Source organism: Hyperoodon ampullatus (genome assembly GCF_949752795.1).
Source record: "Hyperoodon ampullatus genome assembly, chromosome: 3".
NCBI lineage: Eukaryota > Metazoa > Chordata > Mammalia > Artiodactyla > Ziphiidae > Hyperoodon > Hyperoodon ampullatus.
Genome location: NC_136916.1, coordinates 74,633,653 through 74,648,380, shown reverse-complemented (window position 1 = coordinate 74,648,380; position 14,728 = coordinate 74,633,653). Strand labels below are relative to the sequence as shown.

General features: G+C 44.2%; 1 protein-coding gene across 1 annotated transcript in view; it reads right to left on the bottom strand.

Moving 5' to 3' along the window:
• Positions 1-768: 768 nt before the first annotated feature.
• The window catches only part of TTC23 (tetratricopeptide repeat domain 23), a gene marked incomplete at both ends in the record, with an annotated part of 113,468 nt that continues 99,508 nt past the window's right edge, over positions 769-14,728 (bottom strand). Inside the window, 3 exons of the mRNA XM_079699096.1 lie at positions 769-883; positions 1,648-1,730; positions 7,932-8,054. Of these exons, the coding sequence (XP_079555222.1) occupies positions 769-883; positions 1,648-1,730; positions 7,932-8,054 (321 nt within the window). The remainder of the gene's footprint in view (positions 884-1,647; positions 1,731-7,931; positions 8,055-14,728) is intronic.

The window sequence follows — 14,728 nt, the reverse complement described above, 5'->3', positions numbered from 1 at the left end:
CTCAGTTGTCGTAAACCAACTCCAGTATTATATGTTTAATGACTAGCGTCCATGTTGGATGGCAAGCTCTGAGAGGATGGGGACAGTGTGTCTGTCCTGTTTGTCATTGTGCCCTCAGTTCTTAGCACACGCCTGGTACATCCTGGGTGCTCAACCAGATTCAATAAATGCCTGAGTGCACGAGTGAGGAGAAGCTTCCTCGGTGCCCCTTTCCAGGCTCCGAGGATGTCTGAGTCAGCTTCATTTTACAAACACTGACCCCAGGACTTCCAAATTTCCTTTTATTAGCATTTTATTCTGAATCCCTAATACCTTCCTATAAGAAAGGGCTTTCCCCAGAATCTTAACTGCTCCAGATCTGACTCCAGGCCTGCCCAAGGGGCTATACACCGTGTGTGTGTGGTGTGTGTGTGTGTGTGTGTACGATCAGATGTTGAGTCTACCTTCCTACACAGGAAGTTCCAAACTTTTGAAGAGAAGCCTTTCAGCCACAGTAGTGCTGATGGGTAAAAATTCTTGCTGGCAAGAAAAACCACTAAGGTGGTAAAAAGAAAAATGCTTTATAGCAGCGCCAGATCACTGGGAAGGACATCCACTGTCAAAAGGTGGCCCACGGGAGGTTTATGGGATCGCTGTTGCATTTGGAGCAAACAGCCTAGAAAATCTGTCCAATGACTGTTGAAGTCCACCTTCTGGATGGAGAGAGATTTATAGAGCACCCTAAGTGTCAGCACCCAGGCATGAGCAGGGCTTTTGGTGGGGGTGGGCTCAGTCGGCTGCGTTGGGCCTGGCCTTCCCCAGCGCGGTGTGCTGCGGCCTGTCGGTGCAGAAGGCCGCCTTGGCTCTTGGGTGCTGCCGAGGCTTCACGGTCTTCTCGGGGGCCCTGCGAACAAGCAGAGGGTGGGGTGAGTGGGGCGCCCCTCGACCTCCCCGCGTTTTGCGCCCAGTCTTCACGGCTGTGAAGACAAGCCTGGCCGTTGCTGAGCTACGTTTCGTGAAGGAGCTTCAGGAGGGACTGTAAATGAGAGGAGACTCGTGGCACGGGAACAGAAAACGCAAGGTTTCTTCTCCCGTTTTCTGATTCCTTGTGACCATTCTTGCTGAGCTGACACAGTCAACCCTCAGCTGCTAAAGGGGCCTGGGCCCAGCGGGTGGGCTCCGAGACAGCCCCTCGCCACACCCCGCTAGCTGTGTCCCGCCTGAGGCACTTCCCTGAGCAGGGCCTTGGCCGTCAGTCCGCGGGCTCTGGGTGTACGCAGGCTGTGCCGTAGTGACAACTAGAAAGCCGGCCGTCAAGGTGAAGTCAGAGGGCTCTCAGGGGCAGCCTGAGGCAGGGCTCCCGCAGGCCAAGCAGGGCTCTGTGCCCTTGCCCTCCAGCAGGTGAGATGACCTGCAGGCAGCCAGTCTGCAGGAGGACGAATCCCAGCCTGTGTTTCTGACATTTTTCAAGAGTTAATTTCTTCCTAATATCTGTCAAGAAGATATTTCACAACTGGGTATTCAAAGGAACTGGGCTTGCATAGTTTATGAGTTATGGGAAAGTCAGTTAGTAAAACTTTCCACGGAAAGTTCCACAGAACCTTACAGAACCAGCTTCATCTGAGATTCTGATTGCAGGGGAAATAGTGTGAGGGGAGGCCAACTCACTTGGACAGGCCATCCATGGTCTGCTGGGTGGCCAGAGTCCTCTTGTCCTGTGGTCCATATAACAGGGTCTGGATCTGAAGACACTGCAGAACACCAAGTAGTAATTGTGAGGTTATGGAAATGTCACTGAGAGCATTTTGCAGGAAAATCAAGTCTCCCTTAAATGAGAGAGAGAATACTTCATTCATAGACCCATGCTATGACAGAATTAGTGTATTCTGAGTTTCTTCCAGGAACAGTCTGACCTTCAATTTGGATGCCCTGAGGGATGCAGGAAACAAATGTACAGTTTTAGCACTATTTTATAGAACTCTCTGTGACTATCCGTATGCAAAACTATGTTTAAAAGTTATGTTTCTAGAAAATAAAGGCAAGAACGTTGCTATTGACCAGAGGAGGGGTCTCTAGTTTCTAATTTTAAGTGACCCTTGCTACAGCCCAAAAAACTTTTCTTCTTTTTTAAATGTTTTTGCTTTTTTGTAAAGAAGTGCTTTATCTTATGTGGGCTTTCTATATTCATTACTATGCAGCAGTTTCTTAGGAGTTGATTTATTTAGGAGTTGAATATTCAGCTGTATATTATCCAGGACTGGCTTTGGCTTGATTTCTCCCTTCTGCTTATTGTTCTGCCATTTGGTTGCTTATACTGGGCCAGGGATAGAGATGAGAGTTGTGCCCAAAATGGTCAAAATAATTTTGAAGAAGAATGAGATGGAGGAACTTGCTTTGCTGAATGTCAAGACCTTTTATAAAACTAGAGTAATTAAGACAGTGTGGTTTTCATCCAGAGACAGACAAATATATCAACAAAACATGGCAGAGAGTCTAATACTTGATAGATTGACAGAAGTGGCCCTGAAGGGTCCGTGAGGAAGAGCTGAACTAGTCAGTAAATGGAACTGGTTTTCCAAATGGAAGGAAATGGATCCCTACACCATATCAAACACAAAAATTAATCCCAGATAGATTGGGGAACTAAGTGTGAAATTAAAACTTGGAACTTATAGATGAAAATATTGAAGGATACGTTTATGATCTTGAGGTAGGGAAGTATTTCTTAGACAAGATCCAGACAAACCATGAGTAAAAGACTGATGAAATTTAACTATATTAAAATTCAAAACATCTGTGCACCAAAATGCACCCTAGGCAAGGTTACAGACAAACCAGACTGAGGGAAAATATTTGCACAAAACTGGAAAAGGATTAGCATAAAGCACTCATATAAAGTAATGAGAAAAAAAGCCTACCAACAGAAAAATGATCAAAAGATATAAACAGATATTCAAAGAAGTTGAAAACAGAATGGCTAATAACCATGCCTAAACTCACTAGTAACCATTAATGCAAACTAAAACTTCAATGAGATTGCCCCTTCACCTACCAAACTGCAAAAATTATAGTCTGATAATGATAACACCAAGCTTTGTCAAAGATACGAAGCAACAAGAACTCTTTTATATACTGATAGTGGGTGTTAAAGTTGGTACAACCAATTTGGGAATATTTTGTAGAACAATTTGGGAATATTTAGTAATGGATAAGTAAACTGTGATATATGTGTATTGTTTATGCATGATACCACACAAATTTTTGATGTGTTTATGTCGCCACATGGATGAATCTCATGATTATAAAGTAGAGAGGAAAAAGAAAATAGCAGATGAATGCATGTAATATGTGTGCACATATTTGTATGTAAAATAAAACCATAGTAAAATAATAAAGATGAGAATGATATCTAATTCAGGATAGTAGCTATCTGGAGATGGGGTGGGGAGGGGGCTTCAACTGGATGGGTCACATTTTATTTCTTATACTGAATAGTAAACTCAGAGGTGTTTGTTATATTATTTGTACTTTTCCTTATATCTGAAATATTTCATATTTTTAAAAGATTGAATTTGTTTTTCTACATGGTAACAGCTTGAGTCACAAAAGTTTTGGGGTTTGGGGACATCATACTGAAGACTGTATTCATTCTGATTGGCCAACTGTTTTTAGGTCTTTGGGAAAATTAACATGCAGGCAGCCAAAATCCTTTGTCTTTATGAGCTGTGGAAAACATCAAGACCATCTGAATGTTTGGTTCAAGCTGAGGAATTGAGAATGTGATTCTGGAATCTGAGAATGTGGTTGTCTTTTGGAGGAAGGAAATATTATTAGATGAAAATATGGCAGGATTTTTTATATAACAGAAAATATTCATTATTTCTTAGCTGAATTATATAACACCAAAAAGGAGTAAACATTTTCCTGTTATTCTATTTAGTATATAATCAAAATTCTGTAAAGGCAAGGATCCTAGCCCTTCCACCCAGCAATTCCCGGACTTTCTGAATCTGCACTGGGGCCCCGGCTTGGCCTAGGCAATGCGCTGCTCATTCCCTGGGTTTGAACTAGCGTTGCTTTAATCCACAGAGAGTTCGTTGTGACCTTGGAAATTTAGGAACCTTGAGAAAGTTCTGTGTTGCTTTGAGCGGAAGAAGATGGAGAGGGACACTCATGACACTTGATGTAACCTCTTCTAGCACTCTTCCCCATTTGGCTCACAGCTGCTGGGAGCCTGGGTACTCACCACCCAAAGCCCGGCAGAGGAGGCTCAGATGGGGACAGCGTGCGAGAAGCAAGCATGCTCTCCCTCATCCACGTTAGTCGGGGAGAGGCCTCTCTCCAGGGCTAATACATCTTGCCAGACAGACTTCATTTTCTCCTACCTGGCCAGTAATACCTTCACTCGGTGTAAAAGATCAGGTCTAATTTTAAACCCACCCAAACTTCCCTGTTTACATATTTACGAGTGCCTCAGATGCAGCTCATTTTGAGACGAGCTGATGTTGACATGCAATGGTGTTAATTCATTCACTGAAGCATTAGAATTTTACTGACATTATAACGATTATTTGAGAAAATCTGAGGTCTCAGGACACTCTGCCTTAAGAGGTGGCCTCCAAAATATGAAACTCAGGAGGAATTTCCATCATGCTCCTTTGGTTATTGAAGTTTCTTCTCCCTGGTCCCTCATCCTCTAGGGAAGGAGATATTATACTATTAGCTGAATATTCACAATTCCTGGGAAAAAGGACATGGCAACTGACAGGACTTACACAGATTCTCACCGGTTCTGCTAACCACATCTATGCCAGACCTTGTTGCTCATTTTCACTGGGGGTATTACGATAGTAGAGAGAGTGGAGTTAGGAGAGAGGGTCGTGGTTGGGTAAAGCAGCCCTTTTCAATAATCAAGCCCAGAGAGAGGTGAGCCCATCCCCATCCTACCATACCAGGATGGTAGGGAGGCCATACCAGGCACCGAGACAGGAAAAAGTGGTTCATCCAGTAATTGGACTGGTCTTCAAATGCTACGTTTTTTGTTTTTTTGGTTTTTTTTTTTGCAGTACGTGGGCCTCTCACTGCTGCGTCCTCTCCCGTTGCGGAGCACAGGCTCTGGACGCGCAGGCTCAGCGGCCATGGCTCACGGGCCCAGCCGCTCCGTGGCATGTGGCATCTTCCTGGACCGGGGCACGAACCCGTGTCCCCTGCATCGGCAGGCAGACTGTCAACCACTGTGCCACCAGGGAAGCCCCCAATGCTACGTTTTTTAAAAGGGGAAATAATCCATTACTGACTTTTACTAGGAAACGTCTTACATAGCTATATATTTACCTAAGAAACATAAATTGAAGTTTTCAGTGTTCTGTGGCTCTTAGCTAAATTTGTTTAAGCATTTTTGCGTGAGGTAGGTTTTGTTAAAAACAGGTATTAGAGACAAAGTCAATAAATGTTAATTGAACCTACTGGCAGCCAGGCATTGTAAACATCTCGCTGAACTAAGTAAAGAACTCCTCAAACCTCGATAGGAGAACATTCTCCATCATAAATAAAGGTATTCTGTACTCTCCAGATTCTTCCCAGGAGGCCAGTGCACTCTGGTCTGAAATGAGCCTCCAAAGGGTGTTTCTGGTTTTCCTTTTGAGTGGACAAAAAGCAAATTTCGAGGATCCAGATGAAGTTTAGGAAGCCATTATATTGCTTGTGTTCTCTTTGATTTTACCTGCAGGGGTTGGGAGAAGTCACTTGTGTTTTTATTATACCTTAGATACCAAACAAGGAGCTTTCCTCTCTCTCCCTGCAGGAAGACAAAAGGGAACTCGAGCTTTCACAGCAGCCTGCAAGCTGTCCCCAAAGGGGTCATGTTTGTCTTGCTCACCTTTGTGTCCCAGGGCCTTGCACAGTCCCTAGCACCTAAGATGCAATATTTGCTAAATGAATGAATAGGTAAGTAAAGCAAAAGGTCAACTGACGAAATTCTTATATGACAACCTTAGGACAGGGCTGGACCACAGGGCTACTGAAACCTCTGGTAGGGAAGCTCCATTGTGGGTGCAGTGTTACAGACCTCCACCGTCATAATCTGGGCACGTTCAATAGCAGAAAGAAAGAGTGCTGTCCCCCAGGTGCTACTTTCTCTTAGGTGTCATTCATAAAGCCAGGGGAGTTAAGACACAGTTTTAAGCATTTGATGAGAACCTTAAAAATTATATTTGACACGACTTTGAGTTTTGAAAGTTAGGTTTCTAAGGAGCCCAGGAGCCAAGGAATCTGGGATAAGAGGCACCGGCTTGCTGTCCTCCTGGCTGCAGCCCACCTCTGTGCCCCAGAGCTCGCACCCTTCCCTGTGTGGACTGAGCCCTGTGTGGGCTCAGTGGCAGCTGCGGCTTGGAGGTTAGCTGACTCAGTCTACTCTGGCTTTAGAAAACCACAACAGTTTTAGAAAACCTGAACTCACAAGGAAGCATATTTTCTGATTTTGGGGGGATCTCTGAAAATCTACAGTTGGTACTCAGAGCTATTTCTTGTCATGGCAACGCCCCTGCAGAAGTGGGTTGGGGTGCCTGAGCCCTCCTTTTCTCCCTCAACCTTCGGTCTTAAGTCCTGAAATCACATCATCATCTCTATTGGGAAATTTCCAACAATGAAAGTGCTGCTGGGACACATTCTATTTATTAACAGAGGCATTGCAGCCAGGCTGCAGCTAAAGAGCCATCTCAGTTGCAAGGCTATGCAACTCAATAATGGAAAATGGAGAAAGACATACTTTTTCTTGCCTGGGAAGGGTCTGTGGCAAGCCTGTGTATTTTGTCTTTACATGAAATGAAAAAGCCAGAGAAAGGTAAAAAATTTCAAATGATTCTAATGCTCAGAATCTGAAATCACTACTCTTCTTTACACATATTATCTGATGCTAGAGTATGTCCGTGGAGGAGAAGTTACACAGGAACACAAGAACTGTGCTGCTATTTTCATGTCAATTCTCAAGGTTAGTGTTAAGAAGAAAAGAAGACGTCAGAAGCCAAAATACGTGGAAGTATGAAATGTCTCAAATGTTTAGAAAAACACAAATATGCTTTTCATTTACTAATCTTTACAAGGCAAGCAGAAATGATCACTTACTTGGGGAAATGAAAGGACAAACCAAGATACCATTCATCAGACAGCACTGTCCTATAGAAACAGGGTCACACGGGGGTGGGACTTGGTTTTCCCAAGCCCCTCAGAAACCAGCCTTGTCCTCTGGACCTGCGTCTTCTGCTGCAGGCACACTTTCCCGCAGATGTTTGCTGAGCCCCTGCCAGACACCAACCCTGAGTCCACCTCAGTGATGGAGCAGACGATGGGGGTTTCCAGTGTAGTGCGGGAGCCAGGCATTTAAAAATGTGTAAACAAACATAGCATAACAACTCATGATAAGAGCCGTGGAAAAGAAAAAAGAACATGGGCTATGAAAGAATAAAGGGGGGGTGGTGTCAGTAGTGGTAGAGGGTACTTGGGTCAGTGAAGGCCTTTCTGAGGTGACATTCGAGTTGAAACCTGCAGGACGGGGAGTCAGCCATGTGAAGAGCACCAGGTCAGGGGGAGGTGGTGGGGGTTCCAGGCAGGAGGAGTGGCAAGTGTCTGAGGCAGCATACCCTGCTCCGCTCTCTCTCTCTCTCACGCCCTCAAACACGCACCTGTAGCTCCCTTACCTGGAAGCCCACTAATTCTGAGACCCAAGGATTGCCGCACAGGTGGGTAGGAAGCCTCCCATGAAAGAAATACAGATAGAGTAGGACCAGGGGCCCTGGGACAAGGGAAATGGGAGAGGAGGGAGAAAGGGAGGGAGGCCCAGGCGCTGCCACTCACAGAGCTGCTCAGAGCGGCCCGTCTGAAAAGCTCTCCCTGAGTATCTACGATGCCTGTCTTGGAGTCGAGGTGTCATCCTTGCTGTCTCCCTCACTCGTCACCTCTGAGTTGCCAAGTGCCATGGGTTCTATATCCTTACTGACGTCCCTTGACTCCCCCACCACTTTGCTCCAGCCCCTGGCCACTGTCTTGGAGCAAGCTACCATCATCCTTCTCCAGGATAACTGCAACACAAATATTTGGAGAACAAGTGCATCAGCAGGACTTCCTGTGGAGGGGCCTCCTGCTGCGAACCCACATATAAATTCAGGCTTTGTTTTTAGAGTGGACAGCCAGCTGTTTGTAGAAAAGCTGGGCTTGCCTATTTCTGGGCCAGATAGAGCAAGAAATCGAGCCCCCTTTAAAATTAAGCTTTTCAGCTCCCTCCTCATGTGGAGCTCGGCCATCCCGCCCAGTCCCTCCTGAGTTGGTGCAGTAGCACCAGCCATTCCCAGCATCACTCTTTCCACTTGCTAAAGGTCACACTGAATTTATGTGGTAGGAGATTTTGCCTTTCTCTCCATCCCTGGCAATCTACCCATAAACTCACAGTTCTCCTGCATCCAGTGAGGTTTTGACAAACACCAGAAGGTCTCAGGCCAGGATGGTCTGTCCACACCCACAGTTCTGCACCCTCCAGACCTTGATGCCAATTTAGGAACTCCTGAGGCATTGTGCACCCACGAAGCCACGGTAAGCATTCCCATATTGGAGGAGCTTTCCATAGCAAATGTAGCCTTGTCCTGGGCAGTCTGTGTTCAGCGCCTATATATGTTTTCTAAGGGACAGGGAAGGTGGGAGGCGCTGTGCCTGAGCTGCCATAGTTAGGGGGCCCGACCCTAAGGAGAGCAACTCTTCCTGGCAGCTGACGACACAGGGCATCCTATTGCCAGGAGAACTGGAATTCTGATTTCCACACAGCCTGTAACCGCAAGGGAGGCTCCATGTTTTCCCCACAGAAGGTTAAGCCCTTGACCCCTTTAACCATCAGCTTCCATTCTTATACTATATCAACCAATTTACAAACATCTCCAAGTAACTAATGAGTGCTTGAAGTGTCTTCAAGCACACTTCTCAAACCAAGAACAGGATTCTGTATACGAAATCAGTGTCATTATGACCTTCCTTTCTTTCAAAAAGGATCTGAGGTGGATTGCTGCAGCCCAGCAGTGGGTTAATCAAAGATGATTAGAAAAATCAAGATCAAGGGATCAAGGACGAATGAGACTCTACCCTTGAAATCAGTATGGGCTAACACAGGGCTCTGCGGGGACTCCAAACTTGGCTCTGGATTGCCTGGTATCCAGGGCAACAAGGAAAACACCACAAAGGCTAAAGGGAAAATGAAACTAGGCGGGCCGCTGATGGAATGACAGGACACGAATCATGTATAAAATACAGCCGTCTGCAGAATGCTCTGTGTATTTGGCTGGTTGGAGGAACAGCAAGGACCTGACAGTCTGTTCTAGAGACTTGACCTGTGGCCACGTAAGACCTGTCCAGGGTTGGCTTTCTCACAGTCAACCTATGAATAAAAACCATTTTCTTTTGCCTTTCTTCAAATGATTCATCGTAGTGGGCTTTGAATTTCTTGGAGAGAGAGGTCACATAAAATTGTTATTCTTTTATGGAAAATGTTTATGTTCACAGCTATAAAGTAATCAGGTGGTGGATGGAACCCTGATGATGACAGTACCTAACAGGGAGGCCAGATTAAGACAGGACCCAACCCTGGTAACTGGGCCTGGGATTAGTCCTGAGATGCTTCTGACCTAGGAAACGGTCTTTGTGAATTCTCGTTTGCAGCCTTTTACGTGGATGAAAATCTAGTTCTCCATGTTGCAAAAATGGGAACTTTTGCAGTGGAAATTTCCATCTGGAGCCAACAGAGTTCTCCAACGTTCCCCTGCAGATGCCTTTGAAAGAAAGATCGATACTGTTTTTCTTTTCAGTAACTTAATCCCACTGTTGGCTTTGTTTCTCGTGCCTTCCTGTTTTTCATGCCCACAGAACCATGCCTGGGCCATTCAGCACAGGAGAGCACATCTGGAAAGTCCAGTATTCAATGGATTCCTGCTCCAGAGTTGAAAACTTGGGGGATGAAGCTGTTGTTGTGATAAAAACAAGAGAAACGCTGGGCCAGTGGCTTTTGAGAGCTGCTGCTGCTGCTGGCTATGCAGAGCCCAGCACTAAATATGGCATCTGAGAAACTCCAGCTCAGGAGCAGATGTGAGAGGCACATTTAAAGCCCTGTGTGTGCCCTGGTGTTCATGAAGCAGCCAGCACTGTCCTCAGGTGGGTACGCGGGGACCAGTGGAAATGAGGATTGTGTGTACCACAGCGGCCATGACCTGCAGACATACATGTTTCTACCCTTTTCTCTCTGACTCTGGCAAGTGGCCAGATAGCTTTAAAATGTCAAAATCATTGTTTTTAGGATTGATTGGTTAATGAGGCCAAATGAAAGGTAAAAACATCACCAACTTCCACTGCAGGCTCTGAGAGTGATGAAACCTGGAGTTTCTTGAAGCTGAGCTGATATTCAGCCCCGTGGGTGGGTCTGGGGCCCAGAGCAGTGATTCTCAACTTCCCCCTGGAAGCTAAAATGCAGGTCCCTGGGTCCCTGGGCCCCTGGCCCTTTGCCCCAGACTCTGGTTCAGAAGGTGAACCTAATGCAGGGCGTTTAAGACCCACGCTTGGCAAACCACTGGCATTAAGGAAAATGTGGGCTTTATTTAACAGTAACTTACCCATAGACAATTCACTTCTAGGAGACTCAGGCCCCTTGTCTGTAAATCAGAGCTACTAAGGTCTGACCTGGAGGGCTGCTGTGAAGGTTGGGAATGATGTATGAGCTGCCATAGCAGCAGTAAGCCTGGCCCCCAGTGTGTGGTCAGTAGTGGAACCAGCCTGGTCTCACTGGAGTCAGCAGGGCCACATGAAGGTTTGTGTGGCTCCAACTCAAATTCTTGTATGTCTGCTAACATTTGCCCCCCTCCCCTATTCCTGGGTCCCTCCCCTGCCTGGAGTTGAGTGTCTAGGCTGAACTCTCAGAAGAGTTTTTCCGTATTCCATCTACCCTCCTCAGGGGAGAAATGAGGAAGGGGGAGCAAAGTGGAGACTCCCAAGGGCAGGTGGTGTGCCTTGGCCAGGACAGCTCCGCCTTTTCCTCCATCTGGGCCCTTCAGCGGCCTGCACTCTGCACCCGGGAAGGGCCCGGCACTTACCAAAGCAGCCCCACTCACCTTGCCTCATACTGGCCTCAGAACAACTGTGGGAGTGAAGGAGGGCTTGGGGTTGCTCTTTTCTCTGTTTTACAGATGAGAAAACTGAGGCCTCTTGCCTCGATTCTTGGGCAACTCCATTCCATTCTCAACACTGTCCTCACAGTGATTAAAAAAAAAAAAAAATCCAAAGAACAAATATAGACCTATTGTGACCTACTTAAAATTCCCTCAGTGGCTCCCAGATGCTTAGAGCCAGGTTCAGAAAACTTTTTCTGCAAAGGGCAGGTGATAAATATTGTAGGCTTTGTGGGCCAAGAGATAAAAATCGAGCTACTATGTAGGTACTTAACCTAGCAAGAGAGGAAACAAATGTCCACAAACTTTTGTCGATGAAATTTAAAGTATAATAATAATAAGTACATTTTTTGGGTAATCTAGTTCTACTAATGAAAATAATGGATTTCTTTTTTTGGGGGGAGGATAAAATTTCACTTAGCTGCGGTTCAAAGTCAGTGTTCTCTATCAAATCAATTTACGATCACCTGTAAAATGATTACAGATTGTATAATCATCTGTAGAAAACCATTTTTAACTAAGGGGCCACACAAAAACAGGTAGTGGGCTGGATTCAGCTTGCAGGCCAACATTTGGTACCCTAGCATAAAGGATCAAGTCTCAGCCCCTTAACTTGCAAACATGGCAGCGAGGTCATTCCCAGCCACTCCTCTGCAGACAGGTACCCCAACTACTTTTTGCTTCTTAAATAGGCTTCACTCTCTTGCCCCTGAGTCTCCTCTTCCACCTCGTTTCCAACATGGGAATTCTTGTCTCTGCTAGGCTATGCTCTTTTTCAGGAATACTTATCTGGACACATTCCCTAATCCCCTTTCTCCCACTGATCACAGTGTGGACCTGTAGCACAATACTGAGCACATAATATAAGAGTTAGGGGTTTACAGTCTGTAATTCCCCTAACTGGGACTGGGACTCTCTTAAGGGAAGGGGCTATGGCATGCCTATTATACTCAATGCACATGCCCCCAAATAGGGAGGGGCTCTAGTGACCCTGTCCCAGGTCTTCTAACTATGGGACCGTGTTTCTTGCACCACCTCCACTGTGGGCCACCCATCAGCCTTGAAGGCACCATGTTCTTACTCCCCACCACACCCTTGGCCTCAGCTGATTGATCTGGGGTGGGCACTGGATCCAAGCCAGGTCTCTCAATTTTTCCCTGAGAACTTCCAAGCTGTGACTGAGAAATGGCAGCAGGGGTAGGAAGTAAAATTCTGGGGGCCTGGCCACCATGATTTCCATCTTGAGGGGAGATGCTGCCATGAGAGAGGAGTAGGGGGAGGTGCAGAGAGAAGCAGGCAGGACTCCTGGGCAGAGAGAGCCCTGGTGGCATTCGAGTCTGGCTTTGGCACTTTCTCCCAAGTCTCCACTGTGTTCCTGTCCTGCTAATCACGTGCCTGTCATTGCTTCCTTGGAAACCATAAGACAATAGACAGTCCTTTATACCTGAGCTAATTTGAGTTGTATTGTCAGTGGCAACCCAAAGACTCCTACATATCCTTATCTTGGCATTCTCTCCACTGTGCCACTGGTTTTCAAACCTTTTTAAAGCACAAGAAGCCCCTGTTCAAACAAAATCTTACTTGGAAGCCCAAGCTATAAAATAGATGATAGTATAGAGTAGACTGCACAATATGGACTGCCTGGTGCTAAATCCCCGCTCTGATGACTCCTAGCTTTGCAATCAAGGCTGAGACACTTATCCTCTCAGCCTCAGTTTCCCTCTTTGCAAAAACAGAGAGTAGAGGTATCCAACCCTTAGGGTTACTATAGGGCTTAAATAAGTTAATAGATAAAAATCATTTAACTCACTGCCAGAGATATAACAATCACTCGATAAGCATTAGCTTAAAAGTGGGGGATAGAGAAACCCAGAGCAACTGCCACCCTCAGCTACATTTCTCACCTCTTCCCTCACCGTAATGTCTTTGGCACATGTGTAATGTTTAAAATTATCTGAAATGATTGGTTTAATATATCTTCCTGCCTAGACTAGAAAGTCACACAAAGACAAGAAGCATATTTATCTTGGTTATTCATTGTCTTTCCCCAGTTCTGCCTAGCACAGTAATTGGCCCATAGAAGATATCCAATAACTACTGTTGACTAATTGATAATAAATATATGTTATCTCATTAAAAAATAGGCATCACACATGTTACCAAATCTGGTGCTTTTTGAAGCAGAATCAGAAGTCATAAAAAGAGAAAAAAAGGCTTGACCTATAGGACAGCCCACTCAGAACTGAAGTTAATTCTTTTGGTTTGGGCAGTTATATTACTTAAAGGTTCCCAGGTTTTCACCATTTTAAAACTAATTAATGTAATGAAAACACAACATGACAGAACTTATAAGATGCATTTAAAGCAATAATAAGAGGACAATTCATAGCCTAAAACACTTATATCAATAAAAATAAAATCCCAAATGAATTAAATTCCCAATGCAAAAAGATAGGAAAAACTCCAACAGAGTAAAACAAAATAAGTCACAAAGAAAGAAAGAATAAAGATAAAATCAGAAATTAATGAAATAGAGAATAGGAAGGCAATTTATCCATAGAATTCAAATCCTGTTTCTTAGAAAAATTGACAAAATAGACAAACCATTAACTAACTCAGTAAAGAAAAAAAGTGAGAAAATCCAAATAAAAAACTAAGAATTACAATGGGAAAATAACTATTAAAAAAGTAGAAATTTTAAAAATCCATGCGACTACTTGGCAAATCTCTATGCAAATCAATCTGAAAATGTGAATGAAATAGATAAGTACCTAGAAAAACACAGTTTACCAAAATGACCCCATTAGAGATAGAAAGCTTCAACAAACCAATTTGTTTGTAGAAGAAATAGAGAAGATTGTCCAGGAATTTTCCCCCCTAAAAGCACCATGTCTAAAGAGTTTTACACGTGGTACAAACTTTCAAAGACTAGATAGTTTTAATGTTGTATAAAATCCTTCAGTGCATAGAAAATAAAGGTAAACTTCCAAATTATTTTTATGAAGCAAAATAACATTGATACTTAAACAAATATCACTTACAAATATTGGTGCAAAATATTTGCAAAAAATAAATATTAGCAAACAGAATCAACATCACATTGAGAATAATTCATTATGACTAAGGGGATTTATTCCAGGAATGCAAGGTTGGTTCAATATTATAATAAAATGTACCATATTAAGTGATCTAAGAAGAATCATCTGATTATCTCCACTGATGCTGACAAAGCCTTTGATCCAGCAATTATTTCTAATTAAAAAAAACCCAGCAATTATTTCTAATTAAAAAAACTCATGAAAATAGAAATTCATGGATACTTCCTTAGCATGATAAATATATATAAATCTTTGTCCAAAGCCAGCATATATTAAATGAGGAATAACTAGAGGCATTTCCATTAAGATCAGGAACAAGGCAAGGATGCCTATTATTCCACATTATTTATTATTGTTCTGGAGGTATGAACCAATTCAATTAGACAAAATAAGTCAATCAGAGGCATAAAACTTGGAAAACAGAAAGTAAAACTGTTTGCAGATGATGTAATAGTACAC